This window comes from Euleptes europaea, chromosome 4 (genome assembly GCF_029931775.1).
Source record: "Euleptes europaea isolate rEulEur1 chromosome 4, rEulEur1.hap1, whole genome shotgun sequence".
NCBI lineage: Eukaryota > Metazoa > Chordata > Lepidosauria > Squamata > Sphaerodactylidae > Euleptes > Euleptes europaea.
Genome location: NC_079315.1, coordinates 70002134 through 70017273, shown reverse-complemented (window position 1 = coordinate 70017273; position 15140 = coordinate 70002134). Strand labels below are relative to the sequence as shown.

General features: G+C 43.1%; 1 protein-coding gene across 1 annotated transcript in view; it reads left to right on the top strand.

Moving 5' to 3' along the window:
• LVRN (laeverin) overlaps window positions 1–15140 on the top strand; it is a 43933-nt gene that overhangs the window by 12893 nt on the left and 15900 nt on the right. The window contains exons 6-13 of the mRNA XM_056848661.1: window positions 731–844; window positions 1798–1938; window positions 2451–2516; window positions 2622–2687; window positions 6958–7127; window positions 8028–8104; window positions 9144–9283; window positions 11302–11357. Coding sequence (XP_056704639.1) covers window positions 731–844; window positions 1798–1938; window positions 2451–2516; window positions 2622–2687; window positions 6958–7127; window positions 8028–8104; window positions 9144–9283; window positions 11302–11357 — 830 coding nt within the window. The remainder of the gene's footprint in view (window positions 1–730; window positions 845–1797; window positions 1939–2450; window positions 2517–2621; window positions 2688–6957; window positions 7128–8027; window positions 8105–9143; window positions 9284–11301; window positions 11358–15140) is intronic.

The following is a 15140-nucleotide window of genomic DNA, read 5'->3' as shown; positions in this document are numbered from 1 at the left end:
TACATCAGGTTAGGCAGCCAGGCTGTAGAAAATAACCAGAAGGGGGTGGAAGGAAAAGGGGACTGGGAATGGGAGGTCACTGTCTTAACTTTTGTTCAGCTGTTGTCTGTTTTTGCTAAAGATGCTTAATGAAAACTTTAAAATACAACAGCAGATGAAAATTTAATAGATTAGCTCAGAAAACTAATGATTGTACAAATCCGCAAACATATATCAGATTATGGTAAACTATAATTTGCCAAATAATGCATAACAGCTGCTTTGACATATCTGTCAATGTTAGATAAAGCTATTTTCCTGTACTGTTTTATCATCGATTTGTCATTTACAGTTTACTAAGTACAAGCTAAGTTAAACATGTTTTATGTCTAGAAAAATATTATCAATTATAAATGTTTATAATTTGAGAAAGGCTGCATTCCAAACCTCACTATGACATTCCTCATTGTTTCATAAATGTATAAGTACCTCTTCTAAATTAAAATATGAGTAGTGGGAAGATTATATTAGGCTGTTTTTTAAAACCACAGTCTCTTTCGTTTTAAATGCTGACTTTTTGCCTTTTGTGGCTTTTCTAAAGTAGCATCTTCCAGCTGCTAAATTCCCACCAACGGGAAGTTATTGCGGCACTCCCTTACTTATGGATATTAATTAAAGCCTTGAATTAGTCACTTGCCAGTAGGATGATGACAATTGTTTGAAAGAATATCTTCCTTCCTTCCTGTTTAAGTGGTTTGGAAACCTGGTTACCATGGATTGGTGGAACGACCTATGGCTTAATGAGGGATTTGCCACTTACTTTGAATATCTGTGTTCATACCACATTGAACCCAGTGTGCCTCTGGTAGGTGTAAATTTAAATTACTAGCATTTTTCTTATTCTTTCCCTCTCTTGTATTATTTACAGCACAATCCTGTACAGAGTTATTCCAGTTTAACCCCACTGAAATCAATGAGCTTGGACTGGAGTAACTCCTTAGGATTGCACTGTTAGTGGTCACTCCTTTGAAATACATGAAAGTTCTAAAGGTGACTCCAAGTTTTGGGAGGCCCTCTGTCAAAATACCCTGAATGCGTCCCCCTCCTGCCCAGGAGGCTGGGCCTAATACCCATGTTAACTAGAGGGAGTGGGGGGGAGGGGGGAGCAGGCAGCAGTACCGGTTGCTTCTACTCATTGCTCATCTTACTTATTTCTTGTTCTCTCTGTTGGGATCAGTGAAAGAATCAAGAGGCATCAAGGCCAAGAGATCAGTAGAGGGCCTCCTTCTGGGTTATGGGTCTTGGCAATTGCCCAGGATACCAATTGTGAATGCTAATCCTCGAGCTCTTCTACTAATTTAGGATTAGACCTAAATTAAATAAACGTAGATATTATTATAGGGCCTCAGATTAGTTTGCAGTTGTAGTAATGTCAGTGTTTCCTTTTCTGTCTCATTTTGAAAAAAGACATTTGCACAGGACAGATGCTGTCTCCCTCTCTACTGTTGTCTTCCGCAAGCGGGTAAAGATTTTTTTGTTTGGTTTGGTGTCCCCCTCATTAACTATTACTAGGTGTTTGTATGTTTTTGTATGTTCGCATTTTTATGTTTTATATTGTCTTTTATTTAATTGTTTTCATATATTTGTATTTTAAATGTTTTTAATGACTGAAATGTTTTAATGTTTGCCACATAGGGGACCCTGAATTTAGGTGGAAAGGCAACATAGAAAGGTTTTAAATAAAAATAATTACTAAATGAATAACTTGAAATATCTTTTGTTTTTAGGTAAATCTCAATATTTTGTGGTTATTTTCAGAACAAAGTCTTTAGCAATAACGTTTTATTACCTATGCTGGACATGGATGACAAAATACCAGGTTGGTCTTTATCAGACAGAGAAGAAACAAATGAAACAGATTCATTACATGGACTGTTTGATAACTACACATATCAGAAGGTAAAAACAGAAACAAGCTTTTAAAACTGTTATTGTGCAAGAGTATTTACAGATGACTAGAAAAAAAACTGCAAAGTGCCTTTAACTTTCCAGTACATCATTTATGAATGTTACAGAGGAAGCCATAGAATGTATATACTGAGCAATGTGACTTTTTCAGTGGATGCAAACATGGAACACAGATACTATTATTAGTACTCGAAGACTCTTTTAGTGGTTATGCATTGACAATGCATTCCTGTTTGTCCTGTATGTTAAAAAAAATTCCTTCTGTAGTTCCCAAATAACCTCACCTATTGTGATTTCCAAATAACTTAATTTCTCATGACAGATATTTACCTACTAAAGAATTAAAGCTTTTTATATATGAGTAAAGAAAACAGTTTTGGAAGAAATAATGTACAATGTAATGAATGAAATAAGACAAGCCTATTTTGAATGTGAATGCCAATATTACATGTTTTGCATTTTCATAATTACCAAGTTTTCTTCCTTTTTAAAAAATAACTTAGGGGGCTTCCATTGTCCGAATGCTTTCCAGCTTTATAAGTGAAACGCTGTTCATCAAAGCGCTTAATGTGAGTTTGCAAAAATAACTGCACAAATTGAATTTCAAAAATGTGACTAAGGGTGGATTCATTTAAAATTGTGTGAATTGCTGAATTGGTCTTGTTTTATTGCAGTCATACCTGAATGCATTTTCCTTTGCAAATACCATCCAAGATGATCTCTGGACTCACATTCAAAAGGTGATTAAAACATGTACTATTTTGCTGTCAATCTTATTATATTGGATGGGGCTCTGTCTACCCTAACAAGACTCACAGTATGTCTGCCTGTTCTCTCAGCCTGAGCTCATAGGTCAGCATCACCCTTCTTCTCTTTTGTCTTGTTTTGTGTCTGCTTCTCTCTATATGACTGGGTTCATTTGAATTACCATAGATAAAAGCTTCCACATTAGGCTTCAGGTATTTGTCAAAGCAGCCATGGAATGGGCCCTGTGTCAATAGTTGGAACTTTTCCCCACAGTCTTTGGCTTGCTCCTGTTTGACTCCAGTCCAGTGTCATCTTTAGTTCCTGTTCCCATTCTCACTTGGGTTAACTGTTTAGTGCCTAACTATATGTTATGGTTTCCCTGGGTCCTTCCTATGTCCATGCAGTTAGACATGTGTTGTGAACTTGTGCTGGGAACTCAGTTTTCCCAGTTGTGTGGGGGCCTGATTTGGATTACACACAGTGCATGAGGGGAAGTAGCTTATGCTTTTTCCCCATGCCATTTTGTGAACCTGTCATAATGGGGCACTATTTACCTCTTTGGGGACTCTGCATGTACTGATGAGGTACACCTAGGTTTTCCCAATGGGCCAAATAGTGGCCCACTAGAGCTGCTTCCCAGTGTGGTGGTGGGGAGTCTGATGGTGTTTCTCCTTGGACTCTGCAGTCCTCATCAAAACTGGATCCATACACACCTGGAAATTGAATTCCCAACATGGAACTCCATGCACATACTTGTTTGCACAGATCCAGGGAGGACCTGGGGAAGCATGATATATAGTTGTGGGACTTGGCTTCTGATTTCCACTGTGCTTGGTCACCTGGATTGGACTGATACATCAGTCCCTGACTCTGGTTGCCTTCCAGATGTGATGTAGCTTGTCTCTTCTGGCCCTCCTATTGACTTCTTTCCCAGAATGACTTTGCTTCCTATAATAGTACTGTAACTTGGGCAAGATCCTATATAGGCTTTTGATTTTCATATCTTGACAAGTATGCTCATTTAAAGGTATATCTGAACTGTGGGACTGGGACTTGAAACCTTTTACCCCTATTCTTGCTATAAACAATTATCTTTGCTTCATGATGTCTTTGGCAGTGAATCAATGGCTAATTTAAAATACGTCCTGAAAATCTGTGGAAGTCTTAGGGGTATTCTTCATGGAGATTTGCTGCTGTTTCGATGCTGATTTGCATCGGAGTCAAATTTTGGTTATTCACTGCAGATCCGTGGTTTCCCCCCCTTAGCAAAATAAGCCGGGTTAAAAGAGAGGCAATCCAAACCACTTGTGAAACGATCTTTCCTGTGGACACGTGTTTTCTTGCGCGGATGCCCATGAAAAAATGTTTGCTTCGCTCCCCGGGACGTCTCCTTTCTCCTCCCCCAAGAACGGTGATTGGCTGGGGGAGTTTTGTGCTCGGACAAGAATACCGCCCCTTTCGCTGCCTGCCTGCCTGCCTAGAATCCTGGCACTTCTCTCCCTCCATCCCCGCACGCCTTCCCCGCCCCTCGCCCGGGATGGGTCTTGGAGCTGGGCCCACACCTCCAAGCCCAGGGGGACGTTGGACAGACGGCTCCAGGGGGAGACTGGCGGGGCCACGCCATGTGCTCCTCGCGCGCTGGGGGTGGTGGTGGTGGCAGCTCAGTCTAGGGCAGTGGGGGGGATCTTCAAGAGAAGGGGCTGTTGGCCCTTCTGCCCCAAAGGGGAGGGGGGATTTTTGAGAAACCGGATGGGGAAAATGTGCATCCTGAGAGCGGAAAACCCAAGTCAAAACTCCCTCCCATCACTTTTCTGAAGAGGGGCGGCCAGCCTCCTCTTATCTCCCTCCTCTCTCTCGATGCACTGTGGCCGGATCATGGCCAGCGCGCAATCCAGGGGCCTTCTTTCCTCTCCCCCCTCGCCATGCACACTGGCTGGATCGGGGCTGGCACGCAAGCTAGGAGCCCTCCTGTCTCTCACGATGCAATGTGGCTGGATCATGGCCAGCGTGCAATCCAGGGGCCTTCTTTCCTCTCCCCCACCCCCCATTCCCACTTTCAGCTAAACACTTCTCTGGGCACATGGATTCCCTGCCCCCCCCCCAATCCTGTCTATCATTAAAGGGCAATGGGTTCCACACCTATAGAAAATAGAGGGAAGCTTTGAGGAAAGCGCTGCCTTGCCCCCCCCCCCCAATTTGGAATCTGACTGTTCCCAAAGCAGAACAGAGCGAGGGTGGAAGAAAAATGGAGGAGACCAGAGGGACTGGTGCTTGTTTTTTGCGCTGGGGCTGGTGAACCGCACGAGGTATTCTGCTGGGCGGAGTTGGGGCGGAGCTGGGGGCAGGCATAAACAATGAGCCTGTTGGAAAGGGAGGCCTCCTGCAAAAGGGACAGACCAAACCATTGTCAAATACAGCGTGCTTTGTTCCCATGAAAAACCAAAACTACAGATAATTGATGGGGATAAATCGCGGCCATGAAAAAAACAAATCGTGTTTTTCTTTAGTCCATGGCAAAACAGAAGCAAAATCTACCGTGAAGAATGCCCCTTAGTATATTTACACATCCATAGTCCCCTCCTCCTGATGATATACTGCACTGAATGGCCCTACAAATTATCTGAGAGGCCTGTCTATATCGTCGAAGGCTTTCACGGTCACAGTTCATAGGTTCTTGTGGGCTATCCGGGCTGTGTGACCGTGGTCTTGGTATTTTCTTTCCTGACGTTTCGCCAGCAGCTGTGGCAGGCATCTTCAGAGGAGTAACACTGAAGGAGACACTGTCTTTCAGTGTTACTCCTCTGAAGATGCCTGCCACAGCTGCTGGCGAAACGTCAGGAAAGAAAATACCAAGACCATGGTCACAAAGCCCGGATAGCCCACAAGAACCTGTCTATATCCTTGGGTGTCCTAGTGAGAGGGGATTGCTTAGCACTGCAGATAGAAATTCCAAATCCTGTGTCCAGCAACAGCCCTGGTCCCAACTTGCTGCACCCCTGCCTGTGGCCCTCGGAGCTTGGTTAGGAGGAGGAGTTGGTGCGGGCCACTGCAGCCCCATGCTCAGTGCAGCAGGCCTGACCGCCACAGCAGCCTCAGGAGTCTGGCCCGGCGGTGGTGGAGGCAATGTCAGCTGGGGCTGCACTGGGTGAGGGTGCACCCCAGCACCTCTTGGAGAAGCAGGAGCCTGACCAGAAGGAGGAGGAGATGTCATCGTGGAGAATGCCAGTATCATCAGCCCAGGCTGCCACGGGGTTGTCACCAGCAGTGGGCTTCTTGGGAGGGCAGTCCCAGGGGAGGCAGGGCTGAGCCAGGAGGGCAGGTAGCTCAATTCAGCTTGCCTCCTGGAGTAGCCGATGGGAAGCCAGCAAGGGGCAGGAGGGATGGCCAACCCCAAGGAAGGCTGGGGAAGTAGAGGCAGACCCTGCTGTGAGGATGGCAGAGCAGGCATCCTGGAAAAAGAGAGTAACAAGGTGGCACAAACCCCTCGTTTTCCCATTTTGAGGCCTGGGGAGGTCAAGGGTGGTCCTGAAAGATGGGATCAGCTGTCGAGTCCTGCAAGGGTGCTGTCACATCCTGTTTGTATGGCTTAGCTCAGCAACTGATCCAGCAGTAACATTATCATCCAGACAGCTTTGCAGAGTACTATAAAACTGTGCAGGATTCCTATTTTGGTTGGGAGATGTAGGCTCCTGCTTCCTTATGGCATCCCTTATGATACCTTAACTCACACAGCAAAGGAAAATGTAATCTGGCAATGAGGCCTGCACTCCTCTAATATTATACCCTGTGAAGGTGGAACCATACTTCTATAGCTATGGCATTTGGGCAGTGGTCTCCTATCACACCATTTTCCCTTGGTTCCTGACACTATCCCAACAGTACACCCCACACAAAATTATTTAGGATATTACACTGTCTGTATTGCCACAAATAATTGTGATTATAAGGAAATGAATCTCCATTTCTAATGAGGGCCCAGAATATGTTAGCTTTCCAGGCTCTATCGTGCTTTTAAAAGTTCATTCAAATAGTAATGTAAAAGGACTCAAAGAGTTTATTAGAGCAGCAACTGCTAGGAAGGATATGCACATACGGAGAGAATCATGGTTATGGGAAGCTGATCTGCATCTTTGTGAGCAATGAGTTCTTCGCAAAGATTGAAACGTCACCTGGTACTTAGGATCTGAAATCTCTGATGTTAGAATAAATATAGAACTTTTTTAAGTGAACAGAATTATTTCTAACCCAAAACATTTCTCCTAGGTAATCGATGAACAGACTAACCTCCAGTTGCCGGCACCAATAAAAGTTATAATGGACTCTTGGACCTGCCAGCGTGGCTTTCCACTCCTAACTGTAAATCTGTCCACTGGGAATATCAGCCAGGAGCAATTTTATGATGAAAAAGGCAAAAATGATACCAATACTTCCAAGTATGCTTAGTTTAGCTTTTTTTTAAGCACTGGGATGCATCTTGTGTTTCAGGAATGTTTTTAAGCTGTTTTACCTCTTCTTTCCTGTCATATGAAACTGAAAGGATGCTTTTGAGATAGATCCCACCAATTTTTGTTATGTTCTCCCAATTCCCCTCCTTGCTACGGCACCAGTCACACAGGACTTTTGTCTATAAAGGTCCCATGATTCCCAGCATAGGGGCTTTGATGGTGAATGGTGACTCCCTGCTCCTTTGATCACCCATGGAAAAGCTGATTGGATCCACTCCATTTCTAAGTGGCAAAATAGGGTAATAGACAGTCTGTGAAAACCTCTGGGAGGACTTTGGAGTCTGGGAGGAATCCACTGCTGGTGGGAGGGAAGTACCTTCTAGGATCTTCATTTCTGGAGACTGTGAGGGGGAACTCTGCATTTGGGAGCTAGAATAAGGAACTATTCGGTTTCCGTTCTTCAGGTCTGTTCTTCAGGTCCGAAAGGTATAATGGTCCCTTTTGTCAGGCAAAAGAGTGAGAATGAGGGTATAGCACTTACGTTAAAATAATATGTATTTTTATAATCACTTTGCCTTTATTCAGATTCATCTGTGCAGTGTCAGGATGCACACCTTTCTGCATGCTGTGCTTATTTGCCGAAGCAAATGGTTCCTGTGGAGTGGGAAGTTCTGCAAGACAGAAAAGTTCAGAAAGAATTCAGAGAGGTTAAGAAGCTCAGCCATAGCCTGTAGCAAGGAAGCCTTGCTTAATTTTTGCATGGTCTCTAATATATGACAATTACCACGTAAAAAATAGTAGCTAGAGTTAGAATGAACAAAGCTAGTGTTTAAACAGTTTATTTACATATTTCTTAACCTTCGTTATCCACTTTTGTTTTTAATTAAGTAACACCTGGATTATTCCAATTTCTTGGATAAGGAATGGAACTGAACAGCCTTTAGTGTGGCTTGATAAGAAAAGCAGTAAGTATTTTTATTAAATTTAAGAAAGGCTCTACTGTTTACAGTATATATTTCTGTATAGTCTGGAGATACCCTGAGAATTTTGCTGTCTGCACTTGTCACTGGAGGCCACTGTGGAGGTAAAGAGCAAGAACTGACCTCTTCCCCCCCCCCCCATTTGGCATCGACCAGCAATATTTAAGAAACAGCAAGTTATAATTCCAGAATGTTATCCTTGTTATCATGTTGCAGCTAAAACAACAAGTAGCCTATGGCAAGCTCTAAATAATCCTCCTGATATAATATGAAATGCCCCACACCAAACCAGACTGGCAAGTTGTTAAAAGCTGCTGTGTGTGTGTAAAGTGCCGTCAAGTCACACCTGACCTATGGCAACCCCATAGGGTTTGCAAGGCGAGAGGCTTTCAGAGGTGGTTTGCCATTGCCTGCCTCTGTGTTGGTGAGAGAGTTCTGAGAGAACTGTGACTGGCCCAAGGTCACCTAGCAGGCGTCATGTGGAGGAGTGGGGAATTGAACCCAGTTCTCCAGATTAGAATCCACAGCTCTTAACCTCTACACCACACTGGCTCCTAATTGTAAAAGCTGCTACTTAAGACCCAAAGTCAGTCTTTTAGCTTGAATAAAGAAAGAGTTTTGTAGCATATTAAAAACGAAACCATTTATTAAGGCATAATTTTATTTTAAGCAAAAGCAACCTTTGTCAGATGCATCTGATGGGCTCTGTTCATGCCACAACAAAAGTGTTAGTTTTTAAGATGCTGCAAGACTGCTATTAAGCTATAAGTGTGCCTTTCTGTCCTATGTACCACCTTATGGTCCATCCATAGTATGGTATGGTACGGTGCATTTCATATCTCATGGGGGGTAAATTATTCAGGGCTGGTCTTGTGGATTTATTTGATTCATGCATTACAACAAGCAGAATTTAGTAGTTTTGCATTTGATCTTATATTAATGGGAATTGTGCACCTTCATGGGCATATACACCTTTGTAGAAGTAAACTACTACATTCATTCTGTTTTCCCATGCTGCCTACAGAAGTATTTCCTGAAATGAAAATATCAGATTCAGAACATGATTGGATTATTTTAAACGTGAATGTGACTGGTTACTATAGAGTTAACTATGACCAATCCAACTGGCGAAGATTGGCCAAAATTCTTAGAAGAGACCCAAAGGTAAGATAATATCTGTAACAGTTGGCAGGTGTCCACAAATGGTGCTCGCAAGCCCAAATTGTTATTTTCTACTACCCAGCTGTAAAATGCAATCCCACTTCAATGTTACCTGTAATACTAACTACTGACATCCCATTCCCGACCTTTCGGTGGCTGGGGCACCACGGCAGCGCTTCCAAAGGCTTTTTAATTTTTAAAGGCTTTTTAATTTTTAAATGGGGCATTTTGCCCCAATGAGAACAGTGAGGCTTGCCCAGTAAAAAAGCAGGCACAGCAGCGCTGTTCTCCCTGCTGGCATGCCGAGCCAAAAGGGGAGAGGAAGCTGCTTACGGCAGCTCCGCGCCCCCGGCACGCCCAGGACACTGGTACATGGCTTTGCATCAGTGGGACGCTGGCGCAAGGCCCAGCCGGCCTCCCTGGGTGGCGCTGCCACAGCAGCACCAAGATACTGGTGTCTGGGTCCCTCCACCAGCGTCCGAACCCACCTGGATGGCGTAATGGGCCAGCCGTAGGTGGCTGTCCTACTTACGCCAGCGCAGCCCCTTTTTGGCCTCCAAAGGACTTTCGTCCTTTGAGGTAAGGAATGGGCTGTAAGACTGATCAGACCTTATACTAAGGCTACAATCATGAAAACAGTTTCCTGGGAGTAAACTGTATTTAATAAAATTGGACTTATTTTTGAGTAGACCTGCTTATGCTTGCACCTTGTGTTATTAACTAAATAATGCTTTAAATATAAAGAATGCCATCCTCAGTGGAAAGCATGAAGCTGCCTTATACTGAATCGGGCCATTGGTTCATCATGGTCAGTATTGTTTACTCCATGGGTTTCAAACATACGGCCCTCAGGCCAGATCCGGCCCCTTGAGAACTATTATCCGGCCTGCGAGCCAGCCAAGGCAGCCACCCCCCCACTCCTAAGGTGTCAATTATCAAACACTGTTTAATAAAAGAAAATACTATAAGAGTATTAACGTTTTAAGCATGTTTGTATCTTAAAATAAAAAATGTCATTAATTAACTTTGCCCGTGTCTTCAATAAAGTTTGTATCTCTGGTACCTGGCATTAAATGTTATGGTGCACATGGCCCGGCTCAACCAAGTGACATATATGTCATATCTGGCCCTCATTACAAATGAATTCGACACCCCTGGTCTACTCAGACTGGTAGTGGCACTCCATGGTCTCAGGTAGGGGTCTTTCACATCACCTGCTACCTGGTCCTTTTAGCTGGAGATGCTGAGGATTCAACCTGGGGCATTTTGCATACCAAGCAGATGCTGCACCACTGAGCCACAGCCCCTCCTACAGTTCTCACTATCTTCAATCTTACCTAAATTAATGAGCAAATTAAATAATTTTTGCTTTTAAACTAATTCTGTTATTTTTGACCTCTTTGCGCTTTCATTTTTTTTTGTAAGAAAGCTCGAATACTGTAGACTAGAACATGCACTTTTTTCTGATGAAGGAAATGTATCAAATGTGAAGAAATATGGACCAATGCATAACTTCTTTACATGTGGGATTTGGTTGTCTCACAGAATGTACATTCTGTATATGTTCAAGCTTGTTTGGGGAGTGTGGTGACGTACTGCATAAGGTCATCAGACTTCTTTGAACAGTTAGACTTAACAGAAGGGATTTCAGGGGAAGATGTGTGTGGATCTAACCACAATACAAAGGTAGATAAGTATTTGGGGATGTGTCTGTGAGTGGACAGCATCCCAATTACAAACGAGTAATCCATCCATCCTAAATTATGTATTTATTTAGAATTTTCCATGCTGCCTCTTCAGAGTCCTGCTTGAGGCAACTTAAAAATAAAAACCACAGTATAAAACACAAGCCATTTAAAAAACACAAGCCATTAAAATGTCAGATTTATGCATAAGTTCAACTGAAGTATGAATGAGGTGCTTAACAGAGTGCTGATTTACAATATCTTGAAATGAAGAAGGCATTTTAATTCATACGGAGTTGTTTAGATCTGCTAAAAGCATATGGATACTCTTTGCAGGCAATTCCTGTGGTCAACAGGTTACAGTTGCTGGATGATGCCTTTGTACTGAAACGGTGAGCATTAATGTTTCAGACAGTTTTTACTGCATTTAAAACTGTGCTGTATGTTTATTTCATGTCTTGCTCCCACATTCAAAGAATGACAGTTTTTCCTCCATGCCTTCTCTTTGGACTAACCTTGTTAGGGGCTTGCTTGGTGACATACTGCATCAGATCAACCTTTGACCAGTTAAATTAACAAAAGGGCTTTTAGGGGAAAGTATATGTGGATTTACCAACCGTGCAGAACTGTGATAACTGCAGGAAACATTCTGAACTCTTTGGAATACCTTTACTAGCCAAAGTGAATAGTGGACCCCTGTAGCCTGCCCTGTGCCTCGCTATCTATGTTAGTGTAAATGCCTGAATAGATGGAGTGGTAGTATAATACACAAGCATACACATACCGATAATGTTGGTACAGCTTGTTGTAGTTGAAATTTTTGACTGAAACATTTTTTCTCCAGGTTTTACTGAAAATAAAAGAATGCATGCAGGCATATTTACAACACAGCAATCTGATTCACCCATAACGTTACGTGACCAAGCCTTGTCTTGCTTTATTCCTCTCCTTCCCCTTCTTCTGCACCCCAGTTCCATTAGTTCCATTCAGTACAAATCATGTTTTATTTAATATAGCCAAATCAGCAAACTACGGCTTGCACTTGCCCTCCAAACCAAGATTGCCTCTTTGTGGTCTCTGTGCATCTATAATGACTCAAGTAGATAGTTGATTGTACCCATGCAGATCAGGGGGTTGCAGTGGGCTTGAAGAAGGGGGCAAAAATAATTCTCCTTTTTAATCACTGAAGCCATGCTGACAAAAGAGGGAGAAGAAATTGTTTTATTCTCTTTGTCCTCCTCACAGCATACCTTGGATCCACATAACGGTGAATGATTAAACAATTAAAAGGCACTGTTGCTCATATCTTTAATGTCATATTAGAATTAAATAATGTAAGCGTAAATCATTTCAAGAAACTGTGGCAAATGTATATGTAACTTGAAGGAGAGTGTCTGGTCTTCCAAACAAAAGGTTTTTAAATTTAAAGTTTTATATCTAAGAGAAAATCAAATAAATATTATTCAGAGGCTGGGAAAACTGTATAACAAATATTTTGGGGGCTGAAAATGTGCTGCCAGTGGCAAAAAGTTGAATACATGTGGTGGCTTTACCTAAAAGGTTCAGACTTCTGGTTTACGGTCATAAAGGTCATTTATGAAATGACATTAGACAAGAAATAAATCTTGCTTGGTACATTCCAGAGATAAATACAAATGGAAGATCATTTATAATGTATGTATTCACTGAAGCAAAGATTGCATATGTCTGACACTAGGTATCTAGGGTAGTACGAGAACAGAAGGGATACCTAATTAATCAGTTTATAATAATAGACTACTAGAATAAAACAGTTAGACATCACTAAATGAATTCAGTGTTCTGTAACATTTTCATGCATTTAACCTGATTTTAATGACCCTGTGTAGATTTATTAATGTAAGATTAGTAATGTAATACCTCTACAAAAAAAAAAGACCAAAAAAAAAGAAATCCTGGCTTTGAGGTCAAGCACAAACCACAGTTTATTAGTTCAGAAGCACATGTCATATAATGCCAGATGTTGATTTTGCATTACTAGTGAATTGACCCAGTATCTGAGCCTATAAATATGGACCATTCAGGGTGACAGCAAAAAATTAACTTTATTTCCAGTTTAGTTTTTTACTGTGTAGGGAGCTCCGCCAGTGTGTTCACCATATTACATATCCCTCCTATCACTCAATTCAAAGAAAACACAATTTACAGTGCAATCCTATGCAGAGTTACTGCAGACTAAACCCATGGGGCATAGACTGGAGTGACATTCCATAGGATTACATGGTCAGTCATGAAAGCCCTTGCCTATGTTGTGAGTTGTTCTTTATACTCCTTTGATTCTGCACGCTAAACAATTGCTTCCTATCTAGTCTCTAGCTGGTTTCTTGCTCCTGTCCTCTTTCTGCTCCAGTTCTGAGCCCAGCCCACCTGCCCTGCCTTCTCCAGCCTCACCTGCTTCCTGACCCTGCTTCCAGCTCAGTTTCCTGTAAATTGCCTGTCTGGAATGTCACCATTCTGACTTTGCATTGTGAGTATATCTTTCTGTCTATTGCTGAATCTTTCCTCCATCTGGCTGGTGACCCACAAGCGAATTAAAGGTGGAGTCATGTTTTCACTAACTGAAGGTTGCTGTTTTAAAGTTAAACTGTGCCCATGCAGAACCATGTGGAAAGCTAATAAGGTAATTTTCCATTCAGTTATTCAAGGCAAACCCTAAAGGTAGAAAGCTGCTCCATGCAGTTTCCCATGTTGCATTGCTTTAATGTAGTTTTATTTTCAAATCAATGCATCCTAAATTGTTTAATCTGAAATGCAGGTGTTTGGGTTTTTGAGGCTTTTATTTTCTCTCTTTTCCCTATCAAAATGTTTGCAAATATTGCAGAGACACATTTAGGGTTCCATTAATTCTACGCTCATTCTGAAAACTTTCAAACAGTCAATGGTTTTCTGAAACAAAGGACAGGACCCCAATGGACCTGTATAATTTCTGAGCATTTCTCCCCCCTCATTTTTAGTTCTCTGAGCAAGGCTGACTCTTGCAGTGCAATCCTAAAGAGAGTTACTCCAATCTAACCACATGCATTTCAGTGGACTTAGATTTGAGCAACTCTCCTTAGGATTGCACTGTTGGTAGAGTTGGCAATATATTGTAAAGCCCCTTCCTACTGCAAGCAACAGTCCCCAGTTTTACCTGGGGTTCCGGCCGCAGGGATGGGCAATGAGTGAAGGGGAAGGATTTCCTCTTCATCTGTGTGGCATGGTGGGCTGAAGTGACCAGACTTGACCAGACCTGGGCAGCCAATCAGATATTGGACCTGCCGAGAGAGGGGTGGGGCTTACAGGTACAGGCCGGGAAACCTGAGTTTTCAGTCTGGTCCGCCCCTCCAATATTTAGGGAGCTGCAAGCTGGCCGCACAGTCAGCTCTGCTTTCCTTACCCACCTTCCCTTGGTTCTTGTCCTTCTCAGGTTCGGGGCTTGGTGGGAAGGTTTATGTTGAATGCTTGTCACAACTTTTATCAGGTGATTTGGACATTGGGCCAGATCCAATTTGGGGGAGGCTGAACCTGCATGTCTGCCTCCCTGGGTCTGGGGACCCCTGTAAGGGGTCTCAAGGGTGGAGCTGTCCACTTAATGCTTATCTTGGGGGCTGGTGCCCAGCTGTAACCCTCAGGTGGCAAGGGAACTATGCAATAGATGACACTCATGTGGGACCCCTGGACTTGCCACCCTGTAGTTGCTTCCCCAGCAGCTGGGCTGGGGGGAGGGGTGTTCATTGGCCAACAGCTGGATCTCTGGATGCTGGACCCCATGCCCTGTGTTGTGCTGGTGCTCCTACGATTGTACACAATAAAACTTGTGGCCTTTTCTCCTCCAAATCTACGTGGTTAGTTGTTTTTCTCCCCTTCACCCTCGCTCTCTCCCTCACCTAGGGTTGCCAGCTCCGGGTTGGAAAATACCTGGAGATTTTGGGGGTGGAGCTTAAAGAAAGCGGAGTTTGGAGAGGGGAGGGACTTCAATGCCATAGAGTCCAATTGCCAAAGCAGCCATTTTCTCCAGGGGAACTGATCTGTGTCACCTGGAGATCAGTTGTAATAGCAGGAGATCTCCAGCTAGTACCTGGGGGTTGGCAACCCTACCCTCACCCCCTTGGTCTGCAACAGACTGGCTGATGAAAGGTTTTCATTTTGTCTTCTTT